Below are 15521 nucleotides of genomic sequence, written 5' to 3' on the forward strand. Positions count from 1 at the left end.
AGTATCCATGAAGAAATCAATCAGAATTAGCCAACCTGCTCCGAATTCTTGCTTTGTTGCTCCAAGCCCCTGATCTCCCTTTGCCTTCCCTAAAGCTTTAAAGCATTTTAAGGTGCAGCTGGAGTTCTTTTGAGACCGTATGGCCTGACACATCAGTAATTTAAAATGCATAGTCAGAGATTATGATGTGCCACGTCCTGAAAAACAGTAAAACAGTGTCCTCATATATGAGATGAGGAACCAGCTGTGTCATGCTGATATATTTTTACCATGGGCTTTCCCAGTTGGAAATAATGTAGGGAGAACAGAGACTTGCAGAAGACAGGTATGGCCTGAGCAGAATGGACTGGATTGAATTTTTCCTTCTGGCAACCCATTTATAGATGATCACAGTACTTGGGGATCACCTACTCTGTCCTTCTGCAAGGCGCAGCCCACAAAGCATCTCCACGCAGTTCCTGTACTGACTTTGATTAACTGTATTTGAGACAGACACTGCCGTTTAGGAAAGACATTTGCACTTGATATAAAGGCTAAATTATGGTGGCTTCACCCCTTTCTTTAGGAACATTGTCCAGCTGATGCTCACCTTCTCTCTGAACTGTAGAGGCTTCCTGATTTCTCTTATTAACTTAGTCTTATGGTCACTAAAATTTGCTGAGCCGCTTCCTCTGGCTCTTTTATCACCAGGCTGGGAGGAAGCTGAACTGTGTTTGTGTAACCCAGAGATAGTGAAATCCCAGGGTGTTAAAAAGCAACTGCTAAAAGTTTTTAACTTTTCAAGTGCCAAGAAATTGCCCCAAAGGCACTCGTCCTAAGGGCTGCCTGATGTTAGGTCACTGGAGGTACCTTTTGACAAGGCTGGAAGCACCGCTGTGTCTCAGAGGTACGAGGTTACAGGGGTGACCTCATACTCGGTTGCACATTTACCAGGGACTATTTTAACCTATGGAGTCAAATAAAAATGTGGGGAGAAATATTGTGTCCCGGAAAGACTTTCTGCCTCTCAGTAGCTTTTTCTGCTTCACTGACAGTTTCTAACCCTGCTCATCAGACCAGCGTTGGAAACGACTAACGGTGGCACTGGGCTGCTCTTGGGAAACTGCTGCCTGTACGTCATGCTCAGTTGACTGCTGTCAACTGACTGCGGCACATGATTTCCCAGTGAGGAGCTCAAGACTATGATGTCTACTGTTTTATTTGCTATACTGTGATTTTTGTATCTTTTATTCGTAAAAGCTTCCAGTAAGGTAAGTCTTCAGGCAGAAGGGTAATGACATTTTATTGTCTGTTGCCCTAAAAAAATATTCAGAGGTGTGCAAGACTTGGTTAGGTGCTGGATGCTTTATGACTCTCTAAAGGCACAATCAAGACAAATTTTTTACTTCCCATCTTGAATGGGTGTCAAATCTGGGAGTTGGCATGCTTGCATTTCAGAATCAAATTCCTTATCCTTTGTACCTGCTCAGAAATTAGTAAGTTCATGTAATCTTTATCAAAACTTTTCTTATCTCCTTCTTGTTTTGCACAGACCATAAACTGTTTAGGCTGTTTCTAATTAGCAGTGAGCTTTCAGTCTTTGAAGACACTGGAGAATGGCAGCTGCATCTTGAAACCTAGAGACATCTTTTATTTAAATCCTATAGTGAACATGTGTGTGGTTGGGTGTGCTGGGCATTAATAAAATACATTGTATGCACTCCTCTACATTTGGCATCAATTCTGGTATGTCAAACGTGTCCAAAACATTCTTTGGCTATGGTTCATAGCTAAACATACCAGCATAAAAAAGCAAACCATAAGCTGGCTGGTATGTAAACCACAAGCAGTAGGGCTAAAAATTAATTGTCTGGCTGGGATGATCACTCCAAAGACTGTATTAAGTCAATAAATACCAACATGTAAAAATAATATTGTTTCCATCTCTCCTTGGCACAACGGGGAGGGAAGGAGGGGGCTGGGAGCAAGAAGGTGGCAGCCTCAGGTAGAGTCATGAGTAAAGCTTCTGGGTGGAGCAGGTGCCTCTCTCATGAGGACTAACAAAGGACATGCTTGGTAAAATCCCACGGCTACAGCATCTGCATGCGTGCTTTGCCATGGGGGGGGTGTGTGCTGGCAAGTCATGCCCATCTCAGCCCAGTGCCCCTGCCCCATGCTGCCCGCCCGGGGAGCCCACAGGAGCAATGGAGCTTGGGGACCGTGCTGCTCCATGAGCCGCCAGCATGTGGGGAGCGGGGAAAGGCTGTGGTGACCCTGGGCAGAGGAAGGCAAGATGCCATCCTCTGGCACATAGAAGACAGGGCAAAACCAGGCAGTATTCAGAAATCAGGAGCTGCAGCTCCCAGAGTGTATTTGGACTGAAAAATATCCAGGTTGTGTCAAAAATCATGAGATTATCAGGGCACGGCAAGGATGTTAAGCAATACATTTCTGCTGCTTGCTCCTGGTTTCTAAGTCCCCAGGCATGTTCCCCTCATGCTTCTAAGATCTGCCCAACCACTGAAAGCAAAATCTTGCTTTGCTTAAAAGGAAGGCTAAGAACAAATGAAGAAACCACCAACTCCTGCAGACACATGTAAGGTCTTTAATTCCCCTCTCCCAAAGCTGCCTTGGCTTTTCCCTCTCATGGCAGAGGTACCTCCCAAGTCTACGCCACGGAAAGAGGCAGGAGACAGTGCCTTCTCCTGAATGTGCTTCCAGGGGAATGTGGCAGCCCTCAAACCCCAGAACAGCCACTTACTTCCTCAGGCAGGATGGCCACGGGCTCAGGAATAAAGGCCTCTACCTTGTTGGTTTGGAATAGGAAAAGTTGATTATAAGATGCTCACAGGAAGGGTCCAGCTCTGCCTGGGGTCCAGCTGGAGAGAAGTTCTCAGGGTTATGATTACAAAGAAATGTCCAGCTACCCACCGTGTGTCTGTCCATGCAGGTGGCACAGTTCTCTGGAAGGATCATGGCAACCATTTCACCACCTCCACTTACAAGCTTTTCTTCCTCCGGGGACATTTTGCCTGTCTCTGATATGCCAGGGTTGCAATCCACGGTTGTCTCTGCTGCCAGACCTTCCTGTGGTTGCCATGCCCTCCCCGTCAGCTGCTATGCACACAGCTGGAGCTGGAAGATAGGATGGCTAATGGGAAGTCCCGTTCGTCATTCCTGATATCCCCTGATAGGTGGTGAGCATGGAGTCACGGACCTGCTCAGTGAGCTTGGGAACATCATCTGGGCCCAAACCGACGGTATCCACTTCTGGCAGGATCTGGATGATGCTTTTCCCTGGAAGAGTAAGACAGAAGGGTCAGAGAGGGGGAAGGAAATACATGAGTGGTGTAGAAGAGCAAGAGAATATATAGCAGAGGAATCTGTGCAAACCAAGGAACAAGACAGAAATGAAGGGAAATGCCCTCTTTCCCACACCCACAGTGGCGTAGCAACCCAGTCACCTCCCAGATGCACACAGCAAAAACCCAAACCACACTTTTCCCATTCACAGAGACTACAAAAATCATAAATACAGAAACAGGTGAATCTCTCCCATATGCTAATCCCCAAATACATGCAATGCAATGATTCATATGGAATAAGTTTTCACAGTGGAAAGACCTCAGTGCCTGTCCAGATCACAGCAAAGAGAATGAGATGTCCGTAATACAACGCATCCAAACTGGCCATGCTCTGATCTATGTACACTGAATTCAGCAGAGTCCTTCCTTCCAGAAACACGCTTTGGGATAAGAGAAATTGCACCCAGGACTCCCTGTTTGGCCAAGGTGTGTCATACTCCTCTTGGGAAGCGCCTAAGCAATGGACTGGTGCAAACAGGAAGAATATACTGGGGAGCTGTCATCATGCTTTTCTGCTCTTGCACCCAGTCGCCCTTGTTCTGGCCAGCGGAGACAAGACGCTGCCTGCACAGGCACCCACCTGAGGATCTGGGGAGTGTCTGTGTTATTTTCTAACTTTCTTGCTTGCCTTTACACGTGTGCTAGGCAATGAGATCCAGAAATGTTGCTAGCAGAGCCATGCAAGGGAGGCAAAACAGAGGCGTAGAGAAAAGCTTCACAAAAGAAGAGGGCATGCTCCCTGCCTGCACATCTTACATCCAAAGCTAGGCTCAGTAACTCAGAAGTCTACTATGCTTCACTTGGTCCTACAGAAAAAGGTGAGTGATGACAGGGCTGTGCTGAAAATGTAGTTCTGTTGGGGTATAACAGACTTCCAGCAAGCACCAGACTTGCTCCATGCATGCCAGTGTGCGCACGCTGGACACAGAGTTCGGCTTTCCAAAAGCTCATCAGCGTACCCAGAGCCACTGTGGACATGGCGAGCTGTCCTGACCTGCGAATCAGGTGCAGACATCTTGGCCATGTGTAGCACAGTTTCAGAATCAGCCCTGGCAAAACTTGCAGGTGGTAAAAGTGGGGAGGTATGAAAAAAGCTAACTGTGGTTCTTTCTTCAGCAGTGAAGGTCCTACCTGTTTAACTGCATTAGGAAAAGGGCTTAGACGTCAGCTAACCACAAACTCCCAGAGTGAGGTTATTATAAAGGCAAATGTACATGCAACTGCAAATAGTCTTTCCTAAAAAGCTCAGGAAGGTAGTGGAATCTCCTTCCTTCAAGTTATTCCAAACTTGGCTGGACAAGGCACAGAACAAACTCATCTATCTTTGGAGTTGGCTTTGCTTAAAGCAAAAGGTTCAGCTGCTCCAGAGATCCCTCCCCACCACATTCTTCTCCGATTTCCCAGGGGAGCGCTCTATCTTGGTTGCCCAACTGAGCAGGGATTTGATGGGGAGGGAGCTGGCTCGCAGAGCAGGGCTGACAGCCCTGCTTGAGCTCCTATTGGCCCCCCACGTGCGGGAATGCTTCCAGTACCAAAAGGCTTTGGTGTGTGGCCAACAGAGACAGGATTGACCCAGCAAGTGAAAGATGAGTAGAAACAGACAACGCAGTGTTTAACATTTGCGCCGACTCTCTCTTCCAGGTGTCTGCCTGCAAGGAATGACTACACCCAGGTACAAAAAATGGGAGGAATGAGAATTTCAGATGCAAAGCCTCCCCTTAGGAAAGAGCAGGACTGGCCTGGGGAAGAGTGGGAAGTGGCAGAAGCCCATTTTGGGGTGGGCATCAGGGAAGAAAGTGGAGGAACAGGGTGGGTTACTGTTCCTCTGTTGGAATTTGAAAGAATTTTTTCTGCATTTTCCTTCTGAAGCCCATGACTTATGTCTTTTTTTCTCCACAAAATTTTGTTGGTGACCAGCAGAAATTTTTGTCACCATAAATGGATGAAACATGGAAAGAATAGAGTAACTGGGAGGAGACATGCTCTCAGCATGACTTTTGCTGAGAGCTCCATGTCTGCTTTTGGTCCCCAACTTGCCATGCACCTGCAGATCCAAGGACAGCATGGTGGGGCGAGGGGCAGGACCTGCCTCAGGACTTTGCTGCTTCTTCGGGTTCCCTCGTATGGGTATTGGACAAGCTGCGAGAATGGTCTAGACCGTTCTTTTGCCAAGAAAGGTTAGACCAGATGATCCTTGAGGTCCCTTCCAACCTGATAGTCTATGATTCTATGATTGAAATCCAACGGGAGAGGCAAAAGTGATGCCTGAAATCCCCCATTCCTTCTCCTCCCAAGAAGACAGAAACTGCCATTGTCCAGGTGCTATCTCCACATCGCACATGGTCCTCTGCCCACCCACCTCATGGCTCCCTCCAAGGACTGAGCTCGCACTAACATCCAGCCTGCTCTCTGCACCAAGTCATCCTCACCTGGTGTAAATCTCTTCTCCTTCTGGTTGTAGAAGTCCCGGTAGGAAGAGATCACCACAGGAATAATGGGGACCTGGAGGGGAGGCAGTCTACAGTGAATCTACAGCTTTCCCCATTCCTCCCCCAAAACAGAACTGGTGTTCTTAGGTGAATCCTGCACCTTGCTGATAATTATCCCAGTCAGCTTCATAGTAGGCACTCAGAGGATATTTAGATCATTTAACTGTATCACCCAATGTCCTTGCTGTTGTTTTTTGCACTTTCGTCTCTGTATTTAGGACAACAATGCATGGATTGCCAAACTAGTATGTACAGAGGCCTGTTCAGCAGAAGTTTCCCCCGGGCAAGTCCAGGGCTCTTGTCAAGGTCCCCCCACTTTTTTCCCAAGTTGAGTCATGAAGGTTTTTCACCTGTCCCAGAAACAGCCCCCTCCTGTGCCATCGGCAAGCTCCTGCTGGTCTCTTGGGTGTGTGCTTGATCCAAAGGGAAGCCAGGGACCAGAAGCTACGTAGTTCTGGTTGCTGGTGGACCATGGCAGGCAAACCGCACCCCAAGGGGCAGGAGGAAGGTGGCTCTCACCTGGGCTTTCACAGCCAGCTGGAAGGCCCCACGTTTGAAGGGTAACATGGAGCCACCATGATTGCGAGTTCCTTCAGGGAAGATCAAGATGCAGAACTGCAGGAGAAAGAAGACACTGAGATAGAGGGATCTCCAGTTACTATCCTAAACCACTGCACAGGTGTACTCCCCTGGGGCTGATCTGTCTGATCCTGACTGTGCAGAAACATTTACTTCCTCCAATTCAAGCACTTTATGGACACACAACACATTGAACCCACCAGAGATGTTCTTTCTGTCCTGCTCAGTGCCCAGCCCAGAGACAAAGATCCCTTTCCAGCCACATCAAAGTTCATGTTTTCCAGTGGCTCCTCACCAAAGAGTTCTCCCCACTCACGTTTTCTTTGTGCAGGGAGTGTGCCACCTCTGTCAAGGTAGTGATAGACTCTTCCCTCTTCTTGCGGTCTACGAAAATGACTCCTGAAAGCCAGCATGCTAGGCCGAAAGTGCCCATGTATAGGATTTCCTTCTTTGCAATGGGCATACAGCGACTTGGTAATATCTCCATCATCACTGGAAAGAGACAACAAGGACAGAACAAGTTGTCATCTGCACTGAGGTTTCCTCCAGATTCTGGGCTACAGACCTCTGCTCTGGGAGATGCCATGCCTGCAGCACTTATCCAGCTTCATAGGATCAGAAACATGTTGGGAAAGGGATTCTGGGGGTCTCCAGACCAACCACCCACTGAGAGCAGGACTACTGCTGACTCTGAGAGCAGCTATGACATGGCTGTGGTCAGCTGACACTCTCATCCCCATTCTCTTGGAAAGGTTGAAGCTGATTTAGCTTGAAAATTCCTCTTGGGTTCTAATACCCTGAAGAACAGCCCTGGCTTGGGGCTAGCTGGTAATGGATTATGTAGCAGCCACTCCTGTCCCTCTGCCTGTGGCACTTGGGATTTCAAACTACCCTCCCATACAGACAACTGGGGCCAGGAGCAGGAGGCAGGATCACCACATACCCAAAATGTCAAGGGAGGTCTGGTGATTCAACACAAGGATGAAAGGTTTCTTAGTCCTGAGGTTCTCCTTGCCCTTCACCACTATCTTGAGTCCAAAGATGTATTTGAGTGGCAGGAATGTCATGCGCAAAAACCTGGAAAAGGGGAACAGACGTAAGCCAAAGAGATGCTGAAACTGGGAACCAAAGGAATCAAACACCATTCTTCCAAACCAGCCTGTCTCACAGACTGCTTCTGCAGAGTAGCCTGTTTCTCTGCACTCCTAGATTTGACCTGTGACTTGGAGAAGAGCAACTAGTACATCTCTTCAGCTCATCACTTCATTAGAGAAGACAAATACACCTGGTAGGTTTTCTTCAAGCCAGGTTAGACCACTGGCCTAGCAACTCCGTGGATCAGCCAAATATTAGATAATGCCCAAATTCATAGCGCACCCGTTTGTACTCCACTTTCCTGTCCACCTTGCTGAATCGTGAACACAGGCTGCCCTAAACATGCCACACACCTAACTCCACTATTGCCCACACTGTGGAAAGAGTGATGATTTTGCCTCTGGGTATTAGACCGCAATTCTGGTAGCCATATTTTAACAGATACTGGAAAAATAAAGAAAAGAATAAAAGTCAGGCACAAAAGTCAAGAACTGAAGAACAATTTCTTAACGTGAAAGTCTGATGCTCAGTTAAGAGATACAAACTCCCACTGCAGCATACAACAATGAAGTTATAAATACTGCCTCTGCAGCACTTCAGGAGGCTACAAGCACTATGCTGCCATATAGCAGACTCAGCTTCTAGCCCCCACTCAACCCACACCCCAAGTTACTAATGCCCACTGCTGCTAATCACACACATACATCCAGCTGCGCAGCCTCCGGGTAAGTCCGGCAGCTCATTGCAGAGGCAGTAACAGATGGAGAGAGGGGATGAGCAGCAAGGGGACGGGCTCAGAGACTGCCAGACCTGGGGGCACCAGGCTGTAGTTGCAATGATGGGGACACCGGTGACAATGCAGGTGCCAGCACTGCACCGTGTTAATGTCTGCTCGTGCCTGTTCAGGTGGGCACTGGGTCAGAATAAAGTTGAGAAAGAGAAGAGATCCTGCAGAGGCTTTCTCAACACAACTTAGAAGGGGAATGGCGTGCCACATGGAGGAGAGAAATACAGCTCGGAAGACCAGATAGGAGAGGTTTACTCAAAAAAGCAATTTACTTTACCTGTGCATTACATCCAGTTTGTTGTCATACCTAGTTTGTCAGATTTATGTCACCTTTTACATCCTTTCCTTCCATCATTCGTTATTCTTTCTCTCCAGTCAAATACAACACTGAAACCCACAGCCCTTCTCTGAATTACAGGGCCTGGCAACTCTCCACATCAATATACAACAACTCATTCCTTCCCTCTGCAGCGCAGCTCCCAGGACCCTCCAAAACAGTGCGAGTTGTCTCTAGCCATGCCCAGAGCAGAAAGAAGCCACAAACAACTTACTTCATGTTTTCCATGTTACGACCACGAGGAATACTGATCATAATAACCGGAATGCTTAGGGTGAAGAGCCACAACTTATAGAAGGTCATCTTGCAGAAGTATCTGAATGCAGGATTCAGCTGGTAAAGGACTAGAAACGCGATGAACAGAAAAGTAAATGGGTAATGAAGGAGCAAAAGCTCCATCCTTCCAGCCCAGAGTTAACCAGAGGAGTGTTGCACAGAGCCGTAAATGAGTCACGAGCACCCGATGTTGTGGAACAGAGTTTAGATTCCCTTGACCAGCTACATGTGGGTGGGGCAAAGCCGGAACAAGATTCAGGAGCGATGCTTCAGAAAGGCTGTGTTCACTGCTCGGAGCTAAACGAACCATGGAAAGCCGGTTTAGCAAGGGATCTCCAACAGCAGTGTGTGTAGGAGCTGGCTGGCAAGCAGGGGCAAACACGCAATAGCAAGGCTGCCTATGTGCAGGGTGTGTGTGGCCCTGGGCTGGTAGAGCAACGGAGAGACAGCCCCCCTTCAGGGGGGCTCTGGGCATAGGAGCCCTGAGAACTTCTTAGAAAATCTTTAATGGGAGGGGGTGGGATCTGTAGGACAGCGCAGACACCAGGCTATCTCACTCTCTGTGCAAGCATTGAACTTCACCAACAAGTGAGCTGGCTGCAAGATGTCCAGGAAATCAGAAATTAGTATTATGGAGGAAAGAGAAAACCAGTGATCCTAGCAGCCAGCTCCTGCCCCATACATCTAGGCATTGGAGGGACTAAGTTGAGCAACTGGACATTAGAGGTGGGCCCATGCAAACCTCATAAAGTTCAACAAAGCCAAGTGCAAGGTCCTGCATATAGGTCAGGGCAATCCCAAGTACAAATACAGGCTGGGCGGAGAATGGATTGAGAGCAGCCCTGAGAAGAAGGACTTGGGGGTGTTGGTTGATGAGAAGCTCAACATGATCCAGCAATGTGTGCTTGCAGCCCAGAAAACCAACCATATCCTGGGCTGCATCAAAAGAAGCGTGACCAGCCAGTTGAGGGAGGTGATTCTCCACCTCTACTCCACTCTCGTGAGACCCCACCTGGAGTACTGTGTTCAGCTTAAGGACCCCCAACATAAGAAGGACATGGACCTGTTGGAGTGAGTCCAGAGGAGGGCCACGGAGATGATCAGAGGGCTGGAGCACCTCTCCTATGAAGACAGGCTGAGAGAGCTGGGGTTGTTCAGCCTGGAGAAGAGAAGGCTCCTGGGAGAACTTAGAGCAGCCTGCTGGTACCTGAAGGGACCTACAAGAAAGCTGGAGAGGGACTTTTTACAAGGACATGTAGTGATAGGAGAAGGGGTAATGGCTTTAAACTGAAAGAGGGTAGATTTAGATTAGATGTAAGGAAGAAATTCTTCACCATGAGGGTGGTGAGGCACTGGCACAGGATGCCCAGAGAAGTTGTGGATGTCCCAACCCTGGAATTGTTCAAGGACAGGTTGGACGGGGCTTTGAGCAACCTGGTCTAGTGGAAGGTCTCCCTGCCCATGGCAGGGGGGTTGGAACTAGGTGATCTTTAAGGTCCCTTCCAACCCTAACCATTCTATGATTCATTCTATGATTCTATGATATTCCTCAAGGAGAGTGGGAAAAGTGGAAAAAGTGCCACTGTCTAGACAAAAAGATAAACAAAGCAAGAGAAGCTACTCCCGATGTTTTCATGGCCAGAGGCAGGCACATGTTTAGACAGCATCTGCATATGTAAGAAGTAAATCAGGAAAACACAAGTATAACCTGGGAGTGCTCCAGCTGCATTTCATCTCCTAAAACCACTGCATGAAAAGGATCTTTGCAACAAGTACAATGCCTAGGCTGAAAAACAAAAGCTTCATGTTTCATCATCTGCATGACAGGCCTTGCTCAAGCAGCTATCACTTAAGACGAGTAACGATACTAAATTCACAGAATCACAGAATCACAGAATCACTACGGCTGGAAAAGACCTGTAAGATCATCAAGTCCAACCATCAACCAACACCACCATGCCCATTAAACCATGTCCCACAGTGCCATGTCCACACGTTCCTTGAACCCCTCCATGGATGGTGACTCCACCGCTTCCCTGGGCAGCCTGTTCCAGGCCAGGACTGAAAGCTGCAGATACTCAAAAGGGAATGGGGAGGTCCGAGGACCCACAAAACCACATTGTCGCCTGCAACCTAAAGAACAAGACCAAATCCCTGAGAACAGTAAAATGGACAAGGCTTAGCAATATTTCATGAAGAAACTGAGGAAAGGCATGATAATAAAGAAAGATATTGGCCATGCTTCTTGCTCCCTTGACTTAGCCAGGGACCCATCTTCTCCTGTCTTCCATGGGAAGACTGGAGAGAAGTGACGGCAGGCCTTGCTGCTCAGCTCTCCCAAGGTTTCCCTGCAACCAGAGAGAGTCAAAGCAAAGAGCTTCCTCCACAGCCTCCTCACTGTCCCGGCACCAGCACATGGAAAAGACAAGCACCTCATGTACGCACATTGGACCCAGGCACTGTGACCCCTCTGCACTGGCGCTGCAGAGACTAGCTCCCTTTTGGAGCCAATTCATAGAGACATGGCTGCTTTGTGCTTATCCAAGGTCTGATCCAGCAAACAGTTACTCTCCCAATGCCTATTAACCTCCTTAATATCTCAACAGTATCTATTATGGCCTTTCACAGCAGGGTGGAGGTTGATTTGACATGTAACTGGTTCATCCTGACCTACCAGAAGAGAGGTTCCTAAAACGTAATGCCAGTGAAAAGCACTTTGAATGGCTGTCCTGCAAGGACACCCGTAGCTTTCAAATCAAGCCTGCCGTTGTCAGGCTCCATCTTACACAACTCTGCACATGAAAACTCATCCAGAACGTCTAGGGACAGGGAAGCGTGCAAATAGGAAATCATCACAAATCACTGACGAGCTTTATTTTTAAGTCACTGACAGTAATTTACAAATGCTTTCATCAAGACTGTAAGAAAATTATGTTCCTGCAGCATACAGTGCACTACCAAACAGCTACTAAGCTGTAGCAAGTTGATGACTTACCCAAAGGAACACAACAACCTTAAAATACAGCTGATCTACAAGAATACATGATCCTGAACCTGAGGGAAAGACAGAAAAAAGTCTCCAGCACAAATGGTGGTCTCCACATGGTCAAAACAAAGTGTAATCAGAGAAGGACCCACATAAGCAGATTTACAAGCGTGAGGATCTGTTAGACCCTTGGCGTGGCCAGTTTATGAGAGGATTGCTTCTCCACAGCACCACCAAACTGAGGAATAACCAACATCAGCTGGGCATCACCGAGCTACTCCATGCAGAAAGGTAACTCCACACATTCAGAGCACTGAGGACAGTCATGGTTTCCAGAAGACATCAGATACGTAAGAGTTTGAAGCTAGGCTAATGGTTATTTGGGGCTTTCAACAGCTGGTAAGTATCTCTGATGGATTTGAGAAAGGGCAAGGACATAAAGAGATAATAAAAATTATGTCATTCCCAACTCACCACAGAGAGAGTCAGTTCAGATCTAACAAAACACTTAGGCTCCAAACCCCCAGATATTGAAACCCTCAGCTATAATTTTCTTCTGTTGCAAGGATCCTTAGCACCTAGATCCATCATGCTTCCATTTCAAAAGCAGTCAGGTCTTGCCTAACCTGCAAGGCGTTTTCAGAAACTATAGCTCTAATGAAGCTCCCAGTTTCCAGACTAAATGCATCTGTGCTCAGTTGACTCCCTTTTGCCCCTGGGTCTTTGCACCGTTTTCAGAGCCTGGCCCAATTTAAGTGAATCTGAGATAGGGAGAGGAGGGGCTGGCTCATATCATGAGCTTTCATCATGCAGCTTTAATGAGTCTCCTACTCACCAACTCTGCTAAGCCACACATTGGCCAGAAGAGAGAGATGGAGGCAGGGAAGGTGATCTAATCTAATGGGAAAAGGCTAAGAAAATTATCTTATTCATGTTAAGCAAATGAAGGCTCAGAAGAAAAGTGACTGTCAATACAGCAATGCCAGAGAGAGAGAAGAGTTGCTTAAGTTAAAGATCACAATTGACTTTGAGTGCGAAAGTGTGAAAGCAGTGATTTCAGGACAAAATAAGAGGACAGGATTCTAAAATGGGAGCAATTCCCACTGGAAACTGCTGGCAGAAATAGCTCCACTGGAACAGACTAGAACAAGCTATCAAAGGGCAAAGTGTTGGGACTGCTCAGTGCCAAGGACCACATCAGCCACCCAGTCTTCAAAAGGAGAACAGTACTAAAGGGAACTCATCTAGTGCACGCAGTTACTACTCAGTTAAATAGAGGCATTAACATTGATATTAAAAACTTCAGAGGGATTCCGGGGTAAATATATTAGAGACAGGTCATCAAGACTGAGGAAACTGTATTTATCATGCTCTGGCTGCAGCTGCATGATTAATCCATGCATAATTCAGTTTTACAAGGCACAGATTAGCTTTGGATATCTACTTATGAGCAAAGACATAGCTGGAAATTTTCGTAATGATGGGAGAAGAGTTTCTACAAGAAAGCATCTCCCAACTCATGAAGATTTCTGTGGCATCCAGACAGCCCTGACAGAAATGTAATGCCACAGGCTAGAATAGCTTGTGCTATAGGACTTGCCTCCAAGGAGGCAGTGCACAGTACAGCCTGGCGAACTGTGGGCTGGAAAATAAATCAGTTTATTGCTGTAAATCACAGAAAAATTGAGGTGGGAAGGGACCCCTGGAGGTCTGCAGTCCAACCAGCTACCCAGAGCAGGGTTAAGTCCAAAACCAGATTAGCTCGCCCAGGGCCTTGTCTAGGCAAGTTTGGAGAATCTCCAAGGATGGAGATCCCACTGGCTCTCTGATCCCTGTGTCCGCATTGCACCACTATCATGGGGAATAATGTTTTACTTTGTCTAATGGGAATGTTGTGACCTGTGTCTATTAGCTGTTATCCTTTCACCGCGTGCCTCTGAGAAGCGTCTGGCCTCATAGCTACTCATCAGGAACTCAAGGACTGAAAAAAAAAAAATCAGCCCCCTCTCCCCTTCTCTTCTGCAGACTGAGCAAATCCACCTTCCTCAGTCTTTCTTTGTACATCGCGTGCCCACTGACTGACCGCCTTGGTAGGCCTCCGCTCAGGTGAAGTGTAGTCGTCACTGGGAGAAGGTCCTGAGCAAGACGGACTCAGGCTGGACATCCGTTCCCAGAGCTGAAACAGGCGGGGAGGCTGCAGGTGGCAAAGAAAGTGTATAAGAGGCCCCAACAGAGCTGGGAGGGAGAGCTGCGTTTCTGAAATCAGCAGCTGTGTCGGAGCAGGGCAAACGATCCCGGGCAAACGAATCCTGCAGGCTGCATTCCCCGTCTCAGCGACAACCCCCGCCAGGGCTGGCGTGCTCCGGGCACTCCTATTGCAACAGCCCCCATCCTGCCGTACGCGCATTTCCATGAGTTTGATTAGGCAGTTTGATCAAACTGATGATGAGCTTGATTAAAATTTCCAAATTTCAGCCTTGTGCTCAGCTAAAATTGAAAACACAGGTTCTCTGTGCTTAGTCCACACAGAAAGATTGTGGGTGATTTCGAGCCAGTCATTTCCTCCCCTTTAAGTTAATTGCTGAAGTCAAAAGATAATGAATGAGACCTCCTCTGCCACCAAGGGGCTGAACAGATGCTGGAGGTGCAGACATTAAGAGTTACACAACTAATACTAGAGAACTAAAGCTAGAGAGACCGAGACACACATCCCCCATGTAGTCAGGCATCTCACAACCATCAAATCTATTGACTCCCTTGAAGCTCTCAGCACCAGGAACTTACCCAAGAAACAGTGGGCTTCAACACACTCTTGGGGCAAGCTTGCATGCTTTCTGCCTTCAAAACATGTCCAGGCTTATGTTTATCAGCCTACACACCCAGGGTGTTACGCAGCCCCAGCGTGGCCCCTCCACCCTGATCAAGTGCTGGCAGAAGTCGGTACCTGTGACTGTCCTTTTTCTCTGAGGATCTGGGGACTCTTCCCATTTTAGGGGTGATAAGGAGGAGATTATTGTCAAATGTTTGTTGGAACTAAATCCTGCACCAGCCCCTTTCTCTGAGGACTATTTCAGAGTGCCACACGACACAGGAGTATGGGTCAGAGACTTCAGCAAGAAATATCTTCTTTCATTAAAAATACACGGGTTCTTGAACCACCATGGTCCAATATCCCCATGCAAAACCTACCACCATCCTCCACTGACCTGTGATTACCACACCTTTTACAAAGTGCAAGGAACATTTTGGCCTCAGCTCAAAATTGCAATTTATTGATCGATAGCAGTAACACAGCAAACTACAGAGAAGGAGAAAGCGGTTTTGATCCCTTTCAAGAAAAGATATTGAGGGGACAAAGTTGGAGTAAGACTAGATTAGCTTTTACTTTCTTGTGCTTTAAGACTGTTCTTATCTTTGCCAGGACACATTCCATCGCCTCCAGCTGAGTAACTGCAGGAATAACTTGTCACAGTTTTCCATCACACTAGATGATGCCTTAGGCATTCTGGACTAAGGGCAAAAAATGTTGAGAGAACAGCTTTCTTCCATGTGCACAATTTCTTCATTCCATATTCAAGCAAAACCTGAAACAGGGCATTTAAACAAGTCTGTTTGGGGTACATGACAG

General features: G+C 47.4%; 1 protein-coding gene across 1 annotated transcript; it reads right to left on the reverse strand.

Annotated features, from left to right (window-relative positions):
* Positions 1-3130: 3130 nt before the first annotated feature.
* AGPAT1 (1-acylglycerol-3-phosphate O-acyltransferase 1) lies at positions 3131-9030 on the reverse strand. The gene is made up of 6 exons (XM_009807486.2): positions 8846-9030; positions 7356-7489; positions 6729-6904; positions 6353-6448; positions 5774-5846; positions 3131-3276 (listed from the first exon to the last, which is right to left on the reverse strand). The coding sequence occupies exons 1-6, from the start codon at positions 9028-9030 to the stop codon at positions 3131-3133; spliced, it is 810 nt and encodes a 269-aa protein (XP_009805788.1).
* Between the last annotated feature and the right edge of the window lie 6491 nt (positions 9031-15521).

Source organism: Gavia stellata, chromosome 25 (assembly GCF_030936135.1).
Source record: "Gavia stellata isolate bGavSte3 chromosome 25, bGavSte3.hap2, whole genome shotgun sequence".
NCBI lineage: Eukaryota > Metazoa > Chordata > Aves > Gaviiformes > Gaviidae > Gavia > Gavia stellata.

What these genes read in the sequence shown, in the direction of transcription:
- AGPAT1 (XM_009807486.2), bottom strand. Translation starts at nt 9,030, where the DNA reads ATGGAGCTTTTGCTCCTTCATTACCCATTTACTTTTCTGTTCATCGCG. An exon ending in CGTAACATGGAAAACATGAA is followed by an intron (nt 7,490 to 8,845) that starts GTAAGTTGTTTG and finishes CCCCTTTTCCAG; the next exon opens with GTTTTTGCGCATGACATTCC. An exon ending in GGAGAAGAGATTTACACCAG is followed by an intron (nt 3,277 to 5,773) that starts GTGAGGATGACT and finishes TTACTCTTCCAG; the next exon opens with GGAAAAGCATCATCCAGATC.